The 23382-nt window shown below is 45.3% G+C and overlaps 1 protein-coding gene and 1 pseudogene across 1 annotated transcript; both read left to right on the forward strand.

Moving 5' to 3' along the window:
- Positions 1-1893: 1893 nt before the first annotated feature.
- Positions 1894-2844, forward strand: LOC119802525 (olfactory receptor 2AT4). The gene has a single exon (XM_038313454.1). The coding sequence runs from the start codon at positions 1894-1896 to the stop codon at positions 2842-2844; it is 951 nt and encodes a 316-aa protein (XP_038169382.1).
- A 17585-nt stretch (positions 2845-20429) lies between these two features.
- Positions 20430-21400, forward strand: LOC119802526 (annotated as a pseudogene).
- Positions 21401-23382: the final 1982 nt, after the last annotated feature.

Here is a 23382-nt window from a genome sequence, read left to right on the forward strand (position 1 = left end):
GCCAAAGTCGGTGTTAGCTTGAATTAGACCTTGAATCAAGTTCCTAATTTCAAATATTGGAAACTTTAGTTCTGGGATATTTCTTAGTAGATTCCAAGTTTCTGTGGACATTCTCTGTTTTAGTCATTTTTACAAACATTTTCCTCTATACAATTTAAGTATTCATACTAATGTTCTTGTTTACTCATTTAGATATCTAGACTTTTAAAATCAATTCATTTTTACACTTTAATTTTTTTTTATTTTGCAATGCTGAGAACTGAACCCAAGGCCTTGTACATGCTAGATAAATGCTCTACCGTGGGGCTTGTTTGCCCCCAGTCTTAGATCGTTTGTATGCCATTTATAGCGTATTTTCCTCTTGGTCATATTTTCCTGACTTTGCATGTCTGATATTATTGTGGGCTGAATGTTATTAACGACAGATTCTCCGGACACTTCGGATGACAATCGTGCCTCATCTGCCACACCTCCCATTTCTCTCTTAGGCAGGCAGCCGGGTGCTGAGCACTTCAGGGTAATTGGTGCTTGGATTGGTTTTCCAGTTGCTTCAGTCCCAGGAAAGTAACCTTTCCTGGGGTGTGGTTCTCTGTCTCCTCAATGATGCCCGTGAGAGAGAGGTGCTTTATTCTGGAGGGTACCAGTAAGCTCCTTAGCTGCTCTTCCCATGTCTCCTCACCCTGCCTTCCCACATCCACACAGCTTCAGATAGTTGGGAAATTTGAGAGAAGAGCAGAGTCTATTTGAAGGGCAAGCCCTCCCCTCTGGCCTTTTAAGTATCAGCGGCTCCTGGGGAGATCTTAGTCTTCTAGAAGAACGGTAAAACCTATCTCTCCAGCTCCTGCTGCACAGCCCCAGAATTCATGACTTATGGGAAAGACTAGTCCTACATTCTGGGTGCTTTACTCTGTAAACCTCTTTTGATTGACAGAAACTTGCTGGTTTCTATTGTACCCAAGTTCTCATGTCTAGTTCCAGTCATTCCCATGACGGCCATGAAATCAAATACTCTCTGAGGGGAAAAATGATTGCATATTCGCTATGGAAGGTCCCCAAGCCTATGAAAGTCCAACTCGTTCCATCTTATTGAATCTGTGCCTCTTTGGTTTGATTTTTCAGAATGTGGTGGTACAAACCTGTAATCAGCACTTGGTAGGCTGAGGCAGGAGGATCAGGAGTTCAAGATCAGCCTTAAGTGTGGTAGGAGGCTGCTTGTTGGTTCCCGGCCGCCGGCTCGCTTTACACCCGAAATAATTACACGGAAACTGTATTCTTTTAAAACACTGCCTGGCCCATTATCTGTAGCCTCTTATTGGTTAATTCTCTTCCTTTAACCCATATTTAGTAATCTGTGTAGCACCAAGAGGTGTGGCTTACCAGGAGAGATCTTAACCTGCGTCCATCTCGGAGAGGAGAAGCATGGAGATTCATTATGGCGACTGCCTGAAGCGTCTCCCCAACTCCTGCTACCCAGCATTCTGTTCTGTCTACTCCGCCTACCTAATTTTCTGTTCTCTTAAAGGGACAAGGCAGTTTTCTTTATTAATTAACCAATGAAAGAAACATAGACAAATAACTCTCCTCCATCAGATGGTGACAATGACCAACCAAGAGTTTACCTTGACTTTCCCATAGGAAAGTTGGGGTTTGGGCCATTGTCACCTAAACCATGTATAACAACTTCTGTTTGGTAGACTGCTAACTGGCATTTGGCAGATTTGGCACTCAGATGGTAGAAGTCAATCCGTAGCCTACCACCAGTCCTCTGGATGTGGTTACGAATAACTGTGCTCAGACTAAAGATAAACCTTATGGAATCATTACAATGGAATTCTTCCCCTGTATTTCAGATGTCCCAGCCACCATGACGCAGATGTCCTGTTCTGTTCCACTATGGAGGCTACGACCTGCAACGGATCGGTAGATGGCTCTACCGTCTTCTACCTGGTGGGCATCCCCTCTCTACCAGAGCCCTTCTACCTCCCCGTCTTCTTCCTCTTCCTCCTCTTCTACCTGCTCATCCTGGCGGGGAACACCCTGATCCTGGTGGCCGTGGTGACAGAGCCCAGCCTCCACAAGCCCATGTACTTCTTCCTAATCAACCTCTCGGCCCTGGACATCCTTTTCACCACAACCACAGTCCCTAAGATGCTGTCCCTCTTCCTGCTAGGAGACCACTTCCTCACCTTCCCTTCCTGCTTACTGCAGATGTACCTCTTCCAAAGCTTCACCTGCTCAGAAGCCTTCATCCTGGTGGTCATGGCCTATGACCGCTATGTGGCTATCTGCCGCCCTCTCCACTACCCTATCCACATGACCCCACGGACAAACACTGCCCTGGCAGCCAGTGCCTGGATCACCGCCCTCCTCCTGCCCGTCCCAGCAGTGGTACAGACCTCCCAGATGGCATTTGACAGCATCGCCTACATCTACCACTGCTTCTGTGACCACCTGGCTCTGGTCCAGGCCTCCTGCTCAGACACCAGCCCCCAGACCCTCATGGGCTTCTGCATCGCCATGGTGGTGTCGTTCCTCCCCCTCCTCCTGGTGCTTCTCTCCTACGCCCGCATCCTGGCCTCTGTGCTTCGGATCAACTCCAGGGAAGGGCGTGCCAAAGCCTTCTCCACCTGCAGCTCCCACCTCCTGGTGGTGGGCACCTACTACTCCTCCATTGCCGTAGCCTATGTGGCCTACAGGGCCAACCTGCCCCTGGACTTCCACATCATGGGCAATGTGGTGTATGCTATCTTCACACCAATCCTCAACCCTCTCATCTACACCCTGAGGAACAAGGACGTCAAAGCAGCCATTACAAAAATTGTTTATCTCAAAAGCGTGACATGAATGTTTGCTCTCTTAATGCAGCTAACTCTACCCCCAGGACTCAAACCAGCAATGTTTAGCTCAGAGAAGAAACTCAATAAATACTACAGACTGGCCAAATTAATGAATGTAATGTTGTACAATAAAAATTCACTCAAGCAAATCGCCCTAACTTCAGTCTGCACAGCTTGGTTCATGGTTGTTTCTTCTGTGCAACAAAATAACATTAACCTTTCTTTCTTTTTTATTTTTATTTTTTATTATTAAAATTTTTCACCTCCTCCCCACCTCCCATTTCCCTTCCCCTTCCCCACTCTCCTCCCCCTCACTCTCCAGTCCAAAGAGCAGTCAGGGTTCTCTGCCCTGTGGGAAGTCCAAGGTCCTCCCCCCTCCATCCGTTTTATAAGAATCTGAGGTTGTATAAAAGTTTCACTACTTAATAATTAAAAAACATTTGCTAAAGTAAAAAAAAATCTGCATGGCAAGAAAAAATTCTGTACATACAAAGTGTATTTTAAAAATTAGAGGCTAAGAACCTGGAAACAATTTAGATGCCCCTCAATCAAAAAATGGATAAAGAAGATGTGGCACATTTGCACAATGAAGCATTACTCAGCTGTAAAGAAAAATGATGACATCATGAAATTTGCAGGCAAATGGATGGAATTAGAAAAAAAAATGTCATCCTGAGTGAGGTAACCCAGACCCAGAAAGACAAACATGGCATGTTCTCACTCATAAGTGGATATTAGATTTAAAGTAAAGAATAACCAGCCGGGCGGTGGTGGTGCACGCCTTTAATCCCAGCACTTGGGAGGCAGAGGCAGGCGGATCTCTGAGTTCGAGGCCAGCCTGGTCTACAAGAGCTAGTTCCAGGACAGGCTCTAGAAACTACAGGGAAATCCTGTCTCGAAAAACAAAACAAAAAAAAGAATAACCAGACTACAGCCCACAGCTCCAGGGAGACTAGGAACAAGGAGGGCCCAAAGGGGGATACATGGATTTCCCTGGAAGGGGAAATAGAAGAGATCTCCTGGGTAGGCTTGGGGCATGGGGTGGAGGGGACATGAAGGATAGGGTGGGGCAGGTTGGGGGCTGGTTGGAGGGAGAGAGAAATGAAAGAGATGTCTTGATGGGGGTGGGGTGGGGTGGGTGATACTTTGTTTGTGTTATAACAAATAAAGCTTTCCTGAAGATCAGAGTTCAGAGCTAAGCCACTAGTTAGCCACAGAGGCCAGGCAGTAGTGGCACACACGTTTAATCCCAGCACTCAGGAGGCAGAGGCAGGTGGATATCTGTGAGTTCAAGGCCACCCTGGGCTACGTGAGGTTGATCCATGATGTTGGATTTCCCTCTGTATGCATTGGTTAATAAAGAAACTGTCTTAGGCCTGTCATAGGGTAGAATAGAGCTAGGTGGGGAAAACTAAACTGAATGCTGGGAGAAAGGAGGCGGAGTCAGGGAGAAGCCATGGAGCTGCCAGAAATAGACATGCTAGAACCTTGCCGGTAGGCCACAAGCCTCGTGGTAAAATATAAAATAATGGAAATGAGTTAAATTAAGATGTAGAAGCTAGCCAACAAGAAGTTAGAGCTAATGGGCCAAGCAGTGATTTAATTAATACAGTTTCTGTGTGGCTATTTTAGGAGTCTGAGAGACTGGGAAATGAGTCTAAAAGAGCAGAGTCAAGTGGTGGGTTGCTCAGACTTTTAATCCCAGTATTTGGGAGTCACACACCTTTAATCCCAGCACTAGGGAGGTGGAGACAGGAAGGGATATGGCTGCGTGGAGAGAGAGAAGTATAAGGCGGGAGGAGACAGGAGCTCAGGATTCAGTCTGAAGATTTGTAGAGATAGGCTCTTGCCCACTTTGGTCTGAGGATTCAGTAGAGGTAAAAGGGTCTCTCTAGTGGCTGACTCCTCTACTTCTCTGATCGTTCAGCATTCACCCTACATCTGACTCTGAGTTTTAATTATTAAGACCAATTAGAATTCACAGTACAGGGGGGCATCTCAGGATTAGGGAGAAACCTGGTGCTAGGAAAACTCCCAAGAATCCACAAGGATGACCCCAGTCAAGACTCCTAGCAATAGTGGAGAGGGTGCTTGAATTGGCCATCTACTGTGATCAGATTGATGACTATCCTAATTGCCATCAGAGGACTTTCATCCAGTAACTAATTGAAGCAGATGTAGAGATCTACAGCCAAGCACTGGGATAAGTACTGGGAAGAGAGGGAGGAAGGACTGCATGATCCAGGGGTGGTCAAAGTCATGATGGGGGAACCCACAGAGATTGCTGACCTGGGCTCATGGAAGCTCAGACTCAGAGCCAACAACTAGGGAGACTGCATGGGACCGACCTAGGCCCTCTGCATGTGTGTGACAGTTATGTAGCTTGGCTTGTTTGGGGGCTCCCAGCAGTGGGAGCAGGACCTGGCTCTGGTGCTTGAGCTGGTTTGGGGAGCCTATTCCCCATGCTGGATTGCCTGTCTAGCCTTGATGCAGCTTGAGGAGCTTGGTCCTGCCTCAACTTGATGTGCCATGCTTTGTTGACTCTTACGGGAGGCTTGCCCCTTTCTGAACTGAGCCAGAGGAGGAGGAGAAGTAGAAGGGATGTGGGGGAAGGAACAGGAGGAGAGGAGGGAGGGGAAACTGCAGTCAGGATGTAAAATAAATGAAAAAAAATGTAATTAATAAAAAATAAATATTTTAAAAATTTTCACCTACAGAACACATAAAATAAAATAAAAATTGGAGGCTTGAGAGATGGCTCAGTGTGTAAAACACTTGCTGTTCAGTCATGAGAACCTGAGTTCAGGTCACCAGAATCCACATAAATCCAGATGTGGTAGCACCCATCTGAAACCTCAGCACCCCTACAGCAAGATGGGAAGTGTAGACAAGAGAATTCCCAGAACCCCACAGACAAGCTAGCCTAGAACACGCCACACACAGTGAACAAGAGCCCCCATCTTAAGGTAGGAAGGGAGTACAGACACACGACATTGTCCTCTGACCTCCACAGGGATGCCATGAATTCCCATGTTACCACCATACACAGAAACACTAAAATGCATGCAGATCACATACACACAGAGTTTTTTAAAAATCTGCATGGCAAAAGACATCCTATCAGAAAAAAATATAAAAGAAAAGAAATAATACTGCCCTGGGGATGAAATTCAGCAGAAGGGCAAGACCCTCCCATTAAGCTTGGCTTCTGTTATGCAATGGTCATAGTTAGGCACAGCAAAAACTCTACATTTGTATTAGTTACTTTTCTCATAACTGTTATCAAAATACCTGTGAGAACAGGGTGAAGGGCAGACTTCTCTTCCTTGCAATTTCAAAGGCTCACTCCGTGTTTATTCGCCCCCATGCATTTAGACAGAATTTGCGGTAGTGGGAACATGCTGAAAGAAGGTTGTTCAACTCTTAACAGACAGGAAGACAAGCAGAAGAAGCACAAAAAAACAAGATAAGCCATGACCTTCAAAGACACATCTCCAGGAGCTAGCTCCTCCAGATAGAAAGTTTCTAGAACTTCCCCACACCAGCATTAGTTAGGACCCAAGAATTCACACATGAGCTGTGGGGCACCTTCCAAATTCAGACCTAATAGACCTTCAGCTTTTGCCCATGAAGTTGTTACTAATCTGAACATACAATAGAAAACTGCACCTGTACAAATGCACCACCTTATCAAGTAGAAAAATGTCATATTGGGCTCAAACAGACCCAGAAGGTGTAAGTTGCATGAGCAGGCAGTTCAGACTTCACTGATATCCAGTCTCATGGCATTCATATTTTTAAACTAACTCTTATTGGAAAATCTCTAGAATCAAATACCTTGGTGGAGGTGGATCTCAGCAAAGGAATTACAAATCTTTCTTTAAATAGGCTGTGTCTTTTAAAAATTGCATTACAACCAACAAAGGAAACAAATGCTATCAGTGGGCATATTCTGAGAGGATCTCTGATTTTTTCATCTAAGCTTAGTCCCCTAAAAAGAGATGTGGGTGCATGCCAGTCTGTTAGCAATGGCTAATGGCTTCATTAAGTAATTTAGGACATTGGAAAAAAAAAACACGAGGAGAGAGGATTGGTGAGCAGTAGAAGGTCTAGTCAAGAGTCACATTCATAACCTCTCAGAATGGATCTTAATTGTAGGAGAAAATGCAGGCATGAATTGGCAGCCAGCCTACTTGGTACACTGCACTTCTAAAGAAGAAGCATGGCACACCATGGTCCTGAGCATTCCCAGAAGCCAGAAGTCTGAAGTAGCGTGAGTGACCGGTAGCTGGACGAGTCGAGACTCTCCGCATTAAGGTGCCTCTTCCACGTCGAGACCCTGGTCAAAGAACCGAGCTCACGGCTGAGTTTAAAAGCCCACCAATCCCTGAGCCTGCCCAAGCTCACGACTTGAAATCTCACCAATCCCTATCCTAGAAATTCCCATCCTGGAAAGCTCCACCCCCATGAAACCCTAATATAAAGCCTGCCTCCAGCTCAGCTCTTCGCTGTTTCTGGCCCAAGCAGAGACAGTCACCCTGTTGTGCCTTTCCCAATAGAACTTATGTGAAGTTTGCTGTGCTGTGTGACTCTGTGGTATTCCTTGGCTCCTGACTGCCAGGATGCCTTTCCCGTCAGAGCTGCAACACGGTATGAGTGCTCGCTATCCAATCCGAGGTAATGTGTTAATCAATCACAGTCAACAAGCTTCCACGTGTAGGCCGTAAAGCAGTTGCTCATAAGCCGTAAAGCAGTTGCTATTCCCCTGAAACCGTCTCAGGATGCTGTCTTTCTGGGGGACACCCCAGTAACAATGACAATTTGGTACCCATTCTGCACCCCTTCCCCCCATTTCTTCTACCCTCACAATTATGTACTTATATGCCCCGCATTTGGGTACCAAATTGTCATTGTTACTGGGAAGCTTGTTGACTGTGAGTTAGGGTAGGGCACGTAGTTAAGGCACCACTAGCTTTTCTAGTAGCAGAGATACAGTGAAAAAGAGCACGGAGGAAATCAAGTGGCGTTCATAGAAACTCTTGCTGTGTTTGAAAAGAGGATGCTTCTGACAAGAAGGAAGCCATTGAGGCGCCTGAAGGGTGATTCAGGTGAAGGCCCTTCAGCAATACCCTTCCCTGACCTGCATCGCTTGAATGTTGTGGCTTAGAAGGTGAGGAATCTCAGTGGCTACCACATTTCCATCCTTTTTCATGGCCTTGTGCTAGTTATGATGATTGCCGGCCAAATAAACACCCAAAGTCTCGGATTTTCCAGGGAAATGAAATCCTACCCTGCAGAGACCTTTAACGTGGCACCCACATGACCTTAAAACCACGCAGTAGTTGTGGAATGGGTGCCGAGACGACAGATGTCAGTCTCCATATGCAATGCAATTATTAGAATCCATAGCATGAAGTCAAACTTGCCGGAGCATTAGAAACAGCTGGTCTAAGGGTGGCTGAGCCCTCAGGACTTTTTGATTTGGAAGGCACATTATTATCATCAGTGTGAACTTGGGGGTAGCATCGAATGTGGAGATGTTACGGGGGAAGTAGCATTTTCATCACCTGCACAGCAGGCTTCTGGACCTTTCCAGTAAAGGCTGTGCCCTCTTCAGGGGACACCACAAATTTCAAAGATTTAAGACAGGGACCTACTGGCCTTTTGCTAAATTTCTGGTAAGTACAACGTTCTGTGAATGGAAAGTGTTGAGGTGGTTGGCGTACTGTGAACCAACTTGCTTATGATGAGGCCACAGCAGATATACAGAGGGTACGAGGTCCAATAAAGAATGCCCCTCTGGATGACTGGATCATGGCGTGTCAAGAAATGGGGACTCAGACATATATTGCTGCCTGCGGTCTTTGCAGAGGCTCTTGCAGCAGCCCTGAAGTCTAGTGTCCCCTATTGGTCCTGTCAACAAACTGGACATTTTAAGAGCGACTGCCCAGTGCAGAAGAAGGGTACTTCTAAAGAGTTACCTACTAAATGTTCCAGATGTCCAAAGGGCAAGCACTGGGTAAAAGACTGGAAATCTAAATATGATACGGATGGACACTCACTGATTTCTATAACATCCCCTCACCTGGGAAGCACTCAGCCCCACCCACAGAGGGCCCTTTTTGTTTTGTTTTGTTTTGTTTTTCAAGAAGGTCAAGAAGGATTTCTCTGTGCAGCCCTGTTTGTCCTAGAACTTGTTCCATAAACTGGTTTGGCCTTGAACTCAGAAATCCACCTTTCTCTGCCTCCCAAGCTCTGGGGTTTAAAGTTTTTGAGGGTCTTTTCCCAAAAGATTCTCTCAAATCAGATGGATATCAATAGGTCATAACCTAAGGTTTACTGGACTGTACCCATTGAGTCAGGAAAGCCCTGATGGTTATATATTAGGAAGGAAAAAGATACAAGGGAATTACAGATACAGGGGCAGATGTCTTCATTGTTAGGACACAGTTGGTACCTGCTGAGTGGGTTCTAACTGCAGGTCCTACTGTGGAGAGTGTTGGTGGCCCTGTCCGTGCTAAAACGTCCTCGACCTTTCTTACATGGAAGGACAGGCGCACCAGAAAAGCTAAGTCCTTGACTCCGGAAGGCCAATCTAAATCATCTCTGGGGAATGGCTGTATTAGAAATGGCTGGAACCATGACTACCACTGACCACAAAGCCTTTTATGATGACCCAGAGATCACGAAAAAGGAACGGCCTCCTCACGCCCAATATGAGGGACCATTGTTTCATTTCCCGAGCTCATAAAATTTCAGTGGAAAACAGATGAACCTGTGTGGGTAGGACAATGGCCTTTAAGTAAAGAAAGAAACTGCAACAAGATCAAGAATTAATACAAGAACAGAAATACCTGGGTCATACTGAACCAAGACTCCCTCCCTGGATTCTATCTTTGCCATTCAAAAAAAAAGCTAAAGATGAAGAGTATTACATGATTCAAGAGCTATTAATTATACAGATGAAAAAGATGAAGTCTTTAAAGCCTGGTCTCCCATGGGGTACTGCTATTGATATTAATAAATACAGGCTTGGATATCAAAGGTTGTTTTTACTCTACCCCACCTCACTAAGATGATAGAGAAAGGTTTGGTCTTTCTGTACCAGTGCCAAACAATGCAAATCCTGCTCAAAGATGGCAATGGAGAGAAAAAATAGTCCTACTGTGTGTCAATAGTATGTATTTCAGGCTTTGCATTCTTTGTTAAATGACCTGTCTGTCACATTCGTGGATGACATTTTGCTTACTCATTATGATTTTAACAAATTAGAGGAAGTTTTTCAACTAATTGTGACCAGTTTAAGCAATAGAGGTCTTAGAGTTGCCTCTAAAAAAACACAGCCAATCTTTCCTTTTAATTTTCTGGGATCTCTAACAGATTTACACACAATATTCATACACTCTCCTCAATTTCCAATTCCTAATCAAATTACACTAGGCACTCTTCAAAAGCTATTGGGAGACATTAATTGGGATCAGGCCATTTCTGTGGGTCAGTACTGGTGATTTGCTTTGGTCTTTCAGACACTAGAAGCGAACCAAGGCCCTTCCTCAATGAGATTCATGGATCACAAAGCCCTATTGTATCCAAGCAAGGTTAAGGAGTCAGTAAACGCACTGGGCCACTGTTTCAAACCTAAACCGTGCTATTGAGTGGGTCCATTTGTCCTTAAATTTCCCTTCAAAGACCTCACAATGCAGTTGGATATGTTACATATCTTGATAAGACAGAGATACAGAGCAGTTCATATAACTACTATGAATCTGGATATTATAACTTGGTCTTTAAATAAACATATAACAGATTCTCTTTATATTAATAACTTTTCGTTCCAAGCTAATACTTTTAGTTTCCCAGGAAAATTGGATAATCATTATCCTCTGTGGAAGCCCACATATGTTTTAAGACCAACCACTAAAAAGAACTTTTCTCTTGTCAGTTAAACCCCGTACCTGGAGTGGCTATGCTACTCACTGATGCTATTCCCATGGAGGAATGACTTGTGCGGTACTCAATACTGCTACCCGAGATTTTAACATTTGGAAGGCTGCACCAGGGAGAGCTTCCCCACAACATTTAGAGTTAAGATTGTGCTCATAGCCATGAAACACAAACCTCAGCCAATTCGCCTGCATGCTGACAGTATTTACTGTACTCCTTATCCCTAGATTACCTGCTCCTTTCATAAGGACTAAAATGATGACTTCCCTTGACTTCTATACTTTCGCTTTGCAAGCTACATTAGGACAGCGACAGAATCATACCTTTGTATCACTTATCAGAGCCCACAATCCTCTTCTGGGGGTGCTAAAGAAAGGACACGCTCTTGCTGATGAGACATCGTGGTCTCCAATGGCCTCCCTCTGGCAGGATGAGGTGACTGTGCAATCGTTTTCGTCTGTATGCACGGTCCTTAAGAGCCCCCTTTCCTGCTTTAGATCATCATCAAACGGAAGAGATTGAGGATGCCCATGTTCCCTTTCTCCCTTTAGGACTTCTGCAGGGTCAATCTCCAGGGGTTAAAGTCACTGGCATTAAGGCAAATGGATGCATGCATATTGCTTCATTTTGTAGACATCGTTCATGTCACAACAAACCTTATTCTCACCTCCTTATGGCCACGCCGTTGTCAGAGGAGAAGGCCTCTCACGCTGTTACTCATTTCCTAGAATGTTTTGATAGCAGGAGTGCTCTATATTATAAGAACAGACAATGGCCCCGATTACCTCTCCTCTGCCTCTAAACAATTTTGTCCCCAGTGGGAAATTCAGCATTTTAGTGGGATTTCTTATAATCCCCCAGGTGAAGCAGTGGTGAGAGATCACACAAACAACTCAGAGAACAAGTTGATAAATACCAGGGTGGGGGTATGGGTCTGAATGAGGCTCACCCTCAACATTTTATTAATATGGGATCATTTACTCTAAATTTTTTTTTTTAAAAAAAAACAGATTATGAAGGAAATATACTGCAGCTCATTAACATTGGGTACCTTTGTCAGGGCCTATGAGGTTATAACTGATGATCTGAAATAATGCAATAACACGTAAATGATAATCACCAGCCCTGTTATTTATCATTAGGTGATGTTGGAGTCCCCCCCTTCCCCCACCCCGTGTGCTGTGATTACCATTAATGAATAAAGAAACTTGTTTGGACCTATAGCAGGGCAGAACTTAGGTAGGCTGGGAAAACTAAACTGAATTCTGGGAGGAAGAAAGCAAGAGTCAGAACCGCCATGGAGCCGCCAGAGTCAGACATGCCGAAACTTTGCCAGTAAGCCACTGCCACGTGGCATACACAGATTAATGGAGATGGGTTAAGTTAAGATGTAAGAGTTAGCCAATAACAATCTAATGGGTCAAGAAGTGATTTAATTAATACAGTTTCTATGTGATTATTTCGGCTCTAAGCTAGCCGCATAGCTGGGAACCAACATGCAGCCCTCCTTTCAACAATTGGAGAGCAGTCTTCCTTGTGTCTTTCCAGGAAACAGGTCGCAACCCATCTGGATCCTGTCCAGCTCATACCAGCCATGAAGCAATTAAAACGTAGCTGCTACAAGAGGTGGCGGCAAGCAATGCGCTCATGTGTTTGTTTGTTGCACTGACTAAATAATGCCAGGGCTGAAAATTATTGGTCATCGGTACCTTACCCTCCCTTGTTATCAGGGTGGAGGTCAGAGGACCTTGTTTTCAGCTGTTTGCTAATGACTCCAATCTATTTCCTGATATGCATCCTATAAAAGGAGATTTTAAAATATGGAATGACACCATTCCCATGCCCAGATACCCTCTTTGCTTTCATCATGCATATAATCTATCTACCTACGCTATTGTCTCTTTAGTTGGCGTATTCTGCTGGATGATCAGTAGGCTCTGTTCTCAGGAAAGCAAAATGATAGAGAGGGGGAACCGTGGGAGAAAATGCAGGCATGACCCAGTGGCCAGCCTACTTGGCACGCTGAACTTCTAAATAAGAAGCAGGGCACACCTCGCTCCTGTGCATTCCCGGAAGTCAGAGCACTGAATTCTGATATAGTGTGAGGAGCTGGTAGCTGGCCTGCCCATGAGCCTGCACTCTCCATGTCTCTGAGCTTCTTCCACATAGAGGCCCAGGGGTATGAGCGCTCACATCCAGTCTGAGGAAGTGTACCAACCAATCACAGTCACTAGGCTGCCACCATGCAAGTGGTTGCTCACACGCAATAAAGCAGACGCTGTTCCCTGAAACTGTCTCCAGAGTGGTTTATCTCTGCACCCTTTAGTGACCCACAGGCATTGCTGTCCGGCCCAGGGATGCCCAAGTAATGATGGAAAATAATTGTGAATGTATTTATGTCCCGTGTGACTGTTGTGTTTCCAAATGAAAGTTTCCGTGTATTTATTAAGACAGTGCCTTTAACGTAAGCACAGCTTGTTCCACAGACCATCATGTGTACTGTCACACATCTGGAGACTACAGACCATCATGTGTGCTGTCACACATCTGGAGACTACTGTCACACATCTGGAGACTACAGACCATCATGTGTGCTGTCACACATCTGGAGACTACTGTCACACATCTGGAGACCACAGGCCATCATGTGTGCTGTCACACATCTGGAGACTACTGTCACACATCTGGAGACTACTGTCACACATCTGGAGACTACAGGCCATCGTGTGTGCTGTCACACATCTGGAGACTACAGACCATCATGTGTACTGTCACACATCTGGAGACCACAGACCATCATGTGTACTGTTACACATCTGGAGACTACTGTCACACATCTGGAGACTACTGACATGTATCAAGACAGGCTCCATCTGTAGAAAAACTGGAGTTCAAATAAGCTCTTCAGAAGTCTGAGAACCAGCGCAGTCCATTCATCAGGGCGTTGCCTTCCTCATTCTCCGGGGTGAAACTTCAGTAAGAAAAAGCCACAGGTTGCTTTTTTAATTAAGTGAAAGCTAGAACACCCTGTACCAGAGGGAACATGGCCATTGGCCGGCCTCTTTCATAGTCAGTTCTGGAGCAGGACTGAGGTCAAAGAAGAAACACCAATGTTGCCTGCTATCGGCGTTGGTTCTGTCTTGATTCTATGTGTTCACTACTCAACAAGTAGAGTCACAAGCTGCAGACTGTCTTTCCTCAATAGGGCAATGTATAAATCATATAAACTTGCCTTCACGAACCAATCTGTCAATGCACATCCCAAACATGAACCTTCCCATCCTTAGAAGTGAGGTAGATACTGCAACCGGCAATTATCTTCCAGCTACCAATCAGTTCTTTGGTCTTCATTGGTAGCAGGTGAGACTATTTAATAATGATGCTATCGATGGGTAAGAAAGGCCCATCTGGGGAGACTTTAAATCCCCTCACTATTTTCTTTCTCAAACATCTTACTTAACATTCAGGAATTAACTTTCCAGCCAGCATCTCATGGATACAAAAAACCTTGCTGTGGGTACTCCCGGCTAAAACCTCATCTACATCAGCGCTAAAACAAGCCCCAAGGATGGGAAAGTTGCCTAAACAGAAGCTCTGGCTTTTAGGATTTGTTTTGACATCAATCCAAACCAATGCAACAGAATGATCTAATCCAGGGACCATCGCTATCCGTGTGTGTGGGTGGAACTGCAGCACTGAGCTCCAAACAGTGCTCAGGCTTTGGCATCAGCGTGCCAGCAGGACTTCAAGATGCCCCTTGGAAGAGAAGTTGCTATGGATATGACCTTCCCAGCCTTTTACAGAAGATCATCTCCCTCCTCCTCACATCCCTCAAGCAAAGTCTGCTGTTTGGAAGTCTCTGTGCAGATAACCTCCCACTCCCAATCCCTTGGCCTGCTGGATTCAACTCTTTTCTAAAGTGTCTTTTGTCTTGTCTTTTTAAACGCAGGTTCTCATGAGGTAGCCCAGGCTGGTCTGGAACTCCTGACCCTCTGGCCGCCACCTCCCAAGCGCTGGGATTACAAGCTTTGCACCACAGCTCTCAGTTGAGAAGTTTACCTTTCCAGAATTTACCTCCGTTGGCATTTCCATTGTTTCTTTTGAGAGCTGGCTACTCATCGTGCCAAGGATTTCCTTGTCTTCATCATTATCCACCCAAACAACTTCTCCTAAGAGAAAAAGTATCTTTTACTTCAGAGTCATCCAAGTGTCCACAGAGATGGACCCGTAGCCTTCACAGCTGTCTTCATCTTCTTCTTCATGACCACAGGGCAGGCACTGGTCCATAGCTGGCTCCTCCACCAGCATCGGGTGGGTCCACAACAGGAGTCAGCTATCCGATGCCATCAGTTCTGGTGCCTGCTCTGCCCTATGTGACTTCTAATGGGTACCCATGGAAGAAAAATGTTCTATAAGCAGGAGTAGGCAAAGTGAGGTAGACAAGATAGCCCTGGCCCTGAAAGGTTAAAGGCTTCCCACTTTGCCAACGTCTCAGTGTTTATACAAGAGATTAATGGCCCCTATGTTCGTATATAACTATAATTAAACTCAGTGGGTCACAAAAGAAAACAGAAAGCAAGAACAACAACAAAAAAGGCATGAAAATAAGAGGATAACTTGTTGGGAAAAAGAAGGGGTAAACAGTATGAGTGGGGGTGGGGATGAGAGAGGATAGGAGGTGAAAATGAACAAAATACATTTTATGAAGTGTATGCATGAAATTTTCAAAGAATAAAGAAATAGAACTTTGAAAGAGCCACGAATAAAAGGCCCCAGCGGTGTGGAGGGAGGCTGAACGTGGGCCCATCAAGGCTAATCTGGTTCATCTGCTAAGAACCCAAGACGCCAACAACAAAGGCTGACATTCCCCACAGGATTGTGAATGACCAGCACTCAAGGGAGCCAGGCAGCTATGAATGATGACGGATCTCTTTCATCGTGAAGGGTCACTATTTATTTTTACAGAATGGAAAACCCATTCTGAACACGGATTCGCCCTTCTTGCTCACAATGTATCTGCCGCCATCGCCCGGGCGTTTAATGAATGCCTTATGTGTAATTTCTCGTAACCATGACAAAATGATTGATAAAGTCAACCTAAGGGTCTATTTGGACTCATCGCTTTAGAGGCTTTATGCCAAGGTTGCTTGGTTCCGTGGGCTTGTGTCAAGGCACAGTAAAGCTGTGCATCTCATGATGGACGTGAACACACGCCCCCACTTCCTAGTTTATACCACTTTCCACCAGCACCATCAAATTACGAGTTCGTAGATGAATAAATCCACCAAGGAAGTGAGAGCTGTCATGATCCAATCACTCCCCCAAATCACATTGACTAACAGCCGAGCCTTTAACACATGAGCCTTCTGGAGACAGTAATAACTTACTCATCACTATGATTTCCTGGGTGACCTTGCTTTTGACAAAGGCACGCAATTCATAGCAGAAGAAGTGAGGCAGCAAGGTTCAAGCACAGAAGAAGAAGAGTCACAGCTCTTACAATACAGCCCATCACTCAGAAATGAGTAGCTGTATTGAAGGGACGAATAGCAGAGGGAACACTCAGCTTGGTTAGCTGACACTAGCTAGAAGGGTGTATGGGTGCTGTTTGATAAATTAAGCCCATACTCTTAACAAACAAGCAGTAAACGTGGCAGTTTTCAGTCTGTGCAGAATATACAGGATTCGGATGTGTCTTGCTCACTAGCCCTGAGAACCAACATATTTTCTCCCTTCCCGTCAATTTTAGGTTCTGTTTTCTTAAACACTATGGCTTCTAAGAATGTACACCTCTGCAAGGTTAGAATAATAATTTCCTTGGCCGGGAAGCTGAGATTGTCATGTGCAGTTGAGAGACCTCTTGCCACTGAATCAATAAGCCAAGATTAACACAACTCATACAGCTCACCCTGAAGAAGAAATGAAGAGGAAAGGGAACTGTTTTTTGATGTGGGATTTACCATTGGTAAATAAAGAAATTGCTTTGGCCTGTGGCATGGCAGAATACAGCCAAGCAGGAAAGCCAAACTGAATACAGGGGGAAAGAAGGTGGAGTAGAGGGAGATTTGAGCAGCTGCTGGAGAAGCAAGATATGAGGTAACAAGCCACGAGCTTGTGATAAAACAGAAATGGGTTAATTTAATTTGTAAGAGTTAGTTAATAATAAGCCTGAGCTAATAGGTCAAATAGTATGTATTTAATATTAAGCCTCTGAGTGGTTATTTTTAAAGATGCCGTAAGACCAGGTAGAACATGAAATCTCCAGTTACAATTTCTGGACCCAGGGGCTTGTCTGGAAGGCAGATTCCTATTGCTATAGCCATGATAAAAGCTAAGAAATAGCCAGCAAACCAAGGCAAGAGGGGTTTCATATTTAATAGCCCCAGGTTACTCGCTCTTGGGCAGTGTGTAATCCTGCTACATGGAATGAATGGTCAAGGCCCTAGGCAAGACATAGAGCTTTGGGTCAGAAAACTAATTCTGCCTCCAGCCACCACTGTTAAAATGAACAAGTTATTTTATTCCCTAAGTCTCGCTGTCCTTCTTTTGAATTTTCTGTCGTGTCCTGTGGTTATTTCCTGCCTCCTCTGTAGCTGCAAGGACCAGACAAGATCATGAGAACAAAGACTGTATCATTAGTGTAAAATTCTGGGCCCTTGAGGGTTGTTAGTGATATTCTTCTCATTATCAACAAAGCCCAGGGACAAATCTTGCCTCCCTAGGATTAATGTTGTAGGAGATGCCAGCAAGTGATTTCCTCAGAGTATGGGGCGTGATACAAGGGAAGACACATTTCGAAGAAAAGTACCCAAGAGACCAGGCTGGAAGGAGAGAGCTGATGGTTTAATTAGCTCAAGCTCAGCCCTGCCTGCTACTTCTTCAGAGGCCTGTGGTGGAGAACCAGAGCAGACCCGACCCAACAGGTAACCATTGCTACAGATATGCAGAAAGTAGAAAAGTAGAGAAACAGGGACCGGGGTCCAGGGGCTATCGGCTTGGGCCAGAAAGATTGAATATAGAAAGAGGGGCACTCCTAGGAGCCAAGATCATTGAACACACGTGAGCTGTAGGATCCTGGTCTAGACAGATGAAGGCAAGGAGGTGCACCTGCAGGTAAGATTCAGACCATCTGAGCCTGAGTCCTCCTACAGGAAGACAAGGCAGGTAGCAGTAGAAGTCATGGGAAATGACTTCATAAGCAAATGGGTTAGCCTCGGTAAGCATTGTCTGTCTAAACAGTCTCTCAATAAAAATAAAACAAAATAAAAACCCTTCAGGGTCTCAGATGAGGAAAACAAGGTTTGGAATTGAAGTGATTTGAAGGCTACCCCCATGGAGGTTGCAACAACGATTCACATGTGGTCCTCAATCTCCCAAGTCCATAGACTTGACGTTCAAAGAGCCAGACCTTTGTGAAGGGAAGGTGCTCTGTCCCTTAGAGCACAGACTGTGTGACCTCTGTCTCTGTAGCCTCTCCTCTGCCATACTTAAGGGGACACTGGAAGGTGTCTCAGTGAACTCCAAACCCTTTGGAGATCTTCACCTCAAAACCACCACTATACAGCTGAGCAGAACAAGGCTCAAAGCTCCAAATCTCAGCCCGAGAGTGGCAGAGCTCTCTTGATTGACAGGTACGGCTTAGCCCTTTGAGGCTGGCTTCATAAAGACCCGAGCTCTTGCTCATCACCACTCTTGGCCCTGGACATGGCCCGCCCTTTTCTTACACTCAGGTTCGTGGTTCTGAAGAGGGTCGGCTTCTCTGGCAGCGGCAGGTGGTGAGAGGAGGGGATGACACATTTAGGTTGACATTCAGGTGACGCCTGCATCTTTCTTTTCCCCACCATCACTGGAACTGGTACTAGACAGCCATCGCAGGGAAGAGCTGCTGGGGCAGGACCTGCTGGTCTTAGCACAGGACAGTTGTGCTCAGACCTAGTATATACTTCAGGAAAAAATAACCCCAACCTGAAAATGAGCATAAGAAACAGTAGTTAACTGTTAACACGAATGAGCTATCACTCAAAGACCAGGGAGAAATTTAAATTTAGTCTTCTCTGACATGGTCAATTAAAAAGAGAAAGAAACCTTTACTATATTATTTTCCCCCTTGGAAATTTGGCCCTCTGGGTTTGCTGGAAAAGTCATGTAGGTTAAACGGGCCTTCTGCCAGGATTCAAAGGTGTGGCAGAGACCTCTTGTAAGAGCAGCTAGCTGACGGTGGCATCTGGGAAACCTCTCTCCTACGCACAGTCACTGCCCAATGTGGGAAGCTGAAATTTGAAAACAAAACATCTTTCCATTTATTGCATTAGTGGTTTATGCATGAGAGAAGTTTTCTTAGAAGAGTGGGGAATTAAACTGCCTCTAATCAAGCAAGGAGACCATGCTCACAGATCAAGGAGATCATACTCACTGAAACTAAGGATACCATAATAGTTCTTTAGTCCAAGGGATGAGCCCAAAGTTGAGAATAAATCATTATTTTCCTCAACTCAATACCTCCAAATTTGTGGGTTGAAATACTGGCTTCTGATTCCTTTGAGAAGGTGCTTTTTAGTTGGAACAATTTTGTGCCTCACAAACCATCCCACAGTGCCATGGCAGCCCTGAGTAGGGCCCAAGAGGTTCTAGGCGGTTGGCAGTGGTCAGTCAGAGAACCCGCCGAGCTGAAACCACCTCTAGACAGAATCAGTCAATGGATGCTTAGATGCTTTTTTTTCTCACTGAGGGATTGTGGGACAGAACAGTCATTGGTACCAGAGTTGAGAACGATTCTTCCCTCTTGGAGTATTCTCAATATTGCCCTTGCTGGGACACAATGACAGAGCAACCACCCCCCTCCCAAACACAGAGCCAGGATATATAAACCCCAGAGGCACCATATAGGCGTTTCAGCTTAGAAGCACACAGCAGAAACCTGAACCAGGCAAACAAGAAAGGAGTCAGTGCCAGGTTAGCAATTATGATGGGGAGGCTGCATACTCTAGCAGACCTCAGAGACATCTGGTCTCCCTAAATGGATGGTGACAAAGATAATAATTTTTTAAAAAATTTTAAGTATTCTCAAAAGAGAAAGGAAAATAGGGTCCTGGCTTAGGGGATCTGACATCCTCTAAAAGGTCATACAATACAAAAAAAAAAAAATGACCATCCCAAGTTCTTCCATAACAAATTGAGACATGAGAGGGTTAAGTGTCTTTCTTTCCCATTAGGATTTCAGAATTGTAGAGCAAGCATCGGATGGACTTAATGGTGCAGATATTTTATCTATACTTGATTTTTAAAGGCAAAGAGTAAAATTGGTACTAGAGAAAGAATTTGAGGAAGATTTTAGACTCCTGATCCTCCTGCTCCGGCTCTGGATGGCTAGCCAAGGTTTAGGATGTGCTAGAAAGTTGAACTAGCCTTCAGTGAGGCGGGCCATCCCGCTACCTACTAAACTACATACCCAGGATGAAGAACTCGGGATAGATCAAGCCCATTGGACTTCCTCTAGAAATGGTGGTAAATAAATTATTTATATTAATTAAACAATGATCTGGTTGTTACGTAATTCTCATGCCAGAATTTCTGGTCCTTCTGTTTACAGGTGGGCTTGATTCCAAGATGTCTGCTCCCTACCTCCTGAGCATCTGGCTTTAACCCACCATGGAGAATGTAGCCTGCAATGGGTCAGGGGACTCTCAGACCGTCTTCTACCTTACAGGCATCCCCTCTCTGCAAAAATCCCTCTTCCTCCCCGTCTTCTTCCTCTTCCTCCTCTTCTACCTGCTCATCCTGGTGGGGAACACCCTGATCCTGGTGGCTGTGGTGACAGAGCCCAGCCTCCACAAGCCCATGTACTTCTTCCTAGTCAACCTCTCAGCTCTTGACATCTTCTCAACTACAACCACTGTCCCCAAGTTGCTATCCCTGTTCTTGCTGGGAGATCATTTCCTCAGTTTCCCAGCATGCTTCCTGCAGATGTACCTGTTCCACGGCCTCAACTGCTCAGAAGCCTTCATCCTGGTGGTCATGGCCTATGACCGCTATGTGGCTATCTGCCGCCCTCTCCACTACCCTATCCACATGACCCCACGGACAAACACTGCCCTGGCAGCCAGTGCCTGGATCACCGCCCTCCTCCTGCCCATCCCAGCAGTGGTACAGACCTCCCAGATGGCATTTGACAGCATCGCCTACATCTACCACTGCTTCTGCGACCACCTGGCTGTGGTCCAGGCCTCCTGCTCAGACACCAGCCCCCAGACCCTCATGGGCTTCTGCATCGCCATGGTGGTGTCGTTCCTCCCCCTCCTCCTGGTGCTTCTCTCCTACGCCCGCATCCTGGCCTCCGTGCTTCGGATCAACTCCAGGGAAGGGCGTGCCAAAGCCTTCTCCACCTGCAGCTCCCACCTCCTGGTGGTGGGCACCTACTACTCCTCCATTGCCATAGCCTATGTGGCCTACAGGGCCGACCTCCCTGTAGACTTCCACATCATGGGCAATGTGGTGTTTGCTATTCTCACCCCTGTTCTCAACCCTCTCATCTACACCCTGAGGAACAAGGACGTCAAGGCAGCCATCACTAAAGTCATACATGTCAAAACTCAGGCTGTGACAAGAACAGTAATGTTTAAATTAAGTTAGTTCTACTCCCAGGACACTAAACGGGGGTGCTTAGCACAGACTAGAAACTCATTAAATATTCTCGAATGTCTAAGTTGATGATATTCTCTAAGTTCTGAAATGGTGTCATCTCTAGGATGCTAAAGGAGAACACTCTGAAGCTGTGTTTTCATAAGGAATTTCTGGAAAAAAAAATTCTTCGTTCAACTTACAAACCAACAAGGAGAAGGAAGGGGGAGAATGTTGGGACTCGAAGCCAGACCAACTCTGAGGCACAGTCTGACAATAATACAGCTAAAAGAATTTATCCAATGGCCCTGGAGTGTCTGCAGTGGGCGGCAGGGGTGTGTTTGTGAGGGAACTGGTTGTGCATGAGAGCTTAACTTTGACGAGAACCTGTAACTGACGCAAGCGTAAAGTTTACTGTTTTCAGAGCGGCGGCTGTTCTGTCCAAAGTTCTTTGATTTGTAATATTCTCTCCCTCGAGGACTTGCACTATAGACTCTGGAGAAGAATTCTATGTGGGTGGTGCTCTCCATGGCATTTCAGAGAGCAAACAGTGCTGATCCATCTTGCCCACCAAGGGCAAGGTGACACTGCTTTGTATTGTTAACGCTTTGGCTTAGTGAGAAGCTGGTCAACTGCCTTTGAGAGCAGTTATACGCACATACACTCCCACTAGCGATGACTGTGCCTGTTGCTTTCTCACCAGGAATCAGTGCTGTCTCACTTTATTGGTGTTCTTTAACGTCAATCATTCTAACAAATAGGTAATGGCATCTCATTATGCTGTAACTTTAAGAACTCTCTAGCTGGGGCTGGTGGCTGTAGGCCTACAACAGGAGCATTGCAGAGATGCTCACTGGGTTGCCCTCTTGATAGACATACGACTGTATTTAGTTTCCAGATAATTCTTATCATTGACATAGGAGATTATATCGATTACATTTGCTAGGGGTGAGAAATACAAAGAGGAGACTTTGGTCTGGCATGATGGTCTTTCATCTCAGGACTCACAAGGCAGAGAGGCACGCTGATCTCTGTGAACTCAAGGCTAGCAAGGGCTACACAGCGAGACTGTCTCTCAAACAAAAAGGATTCCTGAGTTCTTAAACATTTCAGAGATTGGTCTTTTTTCCTCATGCCCATTTTCCATCCACATATCCTGGTTGGTGAGGTCTCTGCAGAACTTTTGAGTTTTCTGTTTGCATGTTAAATTTTAAGAGTTCACTATGTAAGCTAAATACAAGCCTCTTTTCAGACATGTAATTGATGAGTGGGTTCTCCTAGACTGATCTTTGCATTCTGTGTAGTGTGTGTGTGTGTGTGTGTGTGTGTGTGTGTGTGTGTGTGTAGGCCAGAGGTCAGCCTCAATGTCATTCCTTAGGCATAAACCACCTTGGATTTTGAGTCAGAGTCTCTTCTTGGCCTAGAGCGCATTGAGCAGGCTAAACTGGCTGGTTAACAAGTCTTGGGGAACCCTTCTGTCTAACAAAGCTTAATCCTAGCCCTGAGAAGGCTGAGGCAGGAGAACTGGGGATTTAAGATCAGTCTGGGTGATACAGTAAACTCCCAGCCAGCAGTGGCCTCTTATACTATATATGCTGATGTAGAGCATACGTCCAGCCTCTTTTCCAGCTGCGGGATTCAGTTTCTGATCTCCGTTTCAGCAAAGGACTCTGATTTGTGAGTCTACCCCTAAATAAATGTCTATTTCTCAATTCTGAGTTAATGTGGGATTTCTTTTAAGCGTCCTTCCACATCTTCCTGTCAGTTTGTGCTAGCACTTTCTGAGAGGGTTCTTAGAATCTCTAACCCTAATCCCTTTTGCCCACTTGTCCTTCTGTTCTGAGCTTTTGTCTCCTGTACATTCAGAGGCTCACTTAGGAGCAGATATCATCCAGGATTCTTAGGTCTTGCTCCTTAGGACACGTTCTTCCTATCTGGTAGTTCCTTTGGTTACAAATTTATCTTTTTTTCTCTTCTGTCATCA

This window comes from Arvicola amphibius, chromosome 12 (assembly GCF_903992535.2).
Source record: "Arvicola amphibius chromosome 12, mArvAmp1.2, whole genome shotgun sequence".
NCBI lineage: Eukaryota > Metazoa > Chordata > Mammalia > Rodentia > Cricetidae > Arvicola > Arvicola amphibius.

Bases quoted from the DNA above. Each gene is read 5' to 3' on its own strand.
- LOC119802525 (XM_038313454.1), top strand. From the start codon at position 1,894: ATGGAGGCTACGACCTGCAACGGATCGGTAGATGGCTCTACCGTCTTC.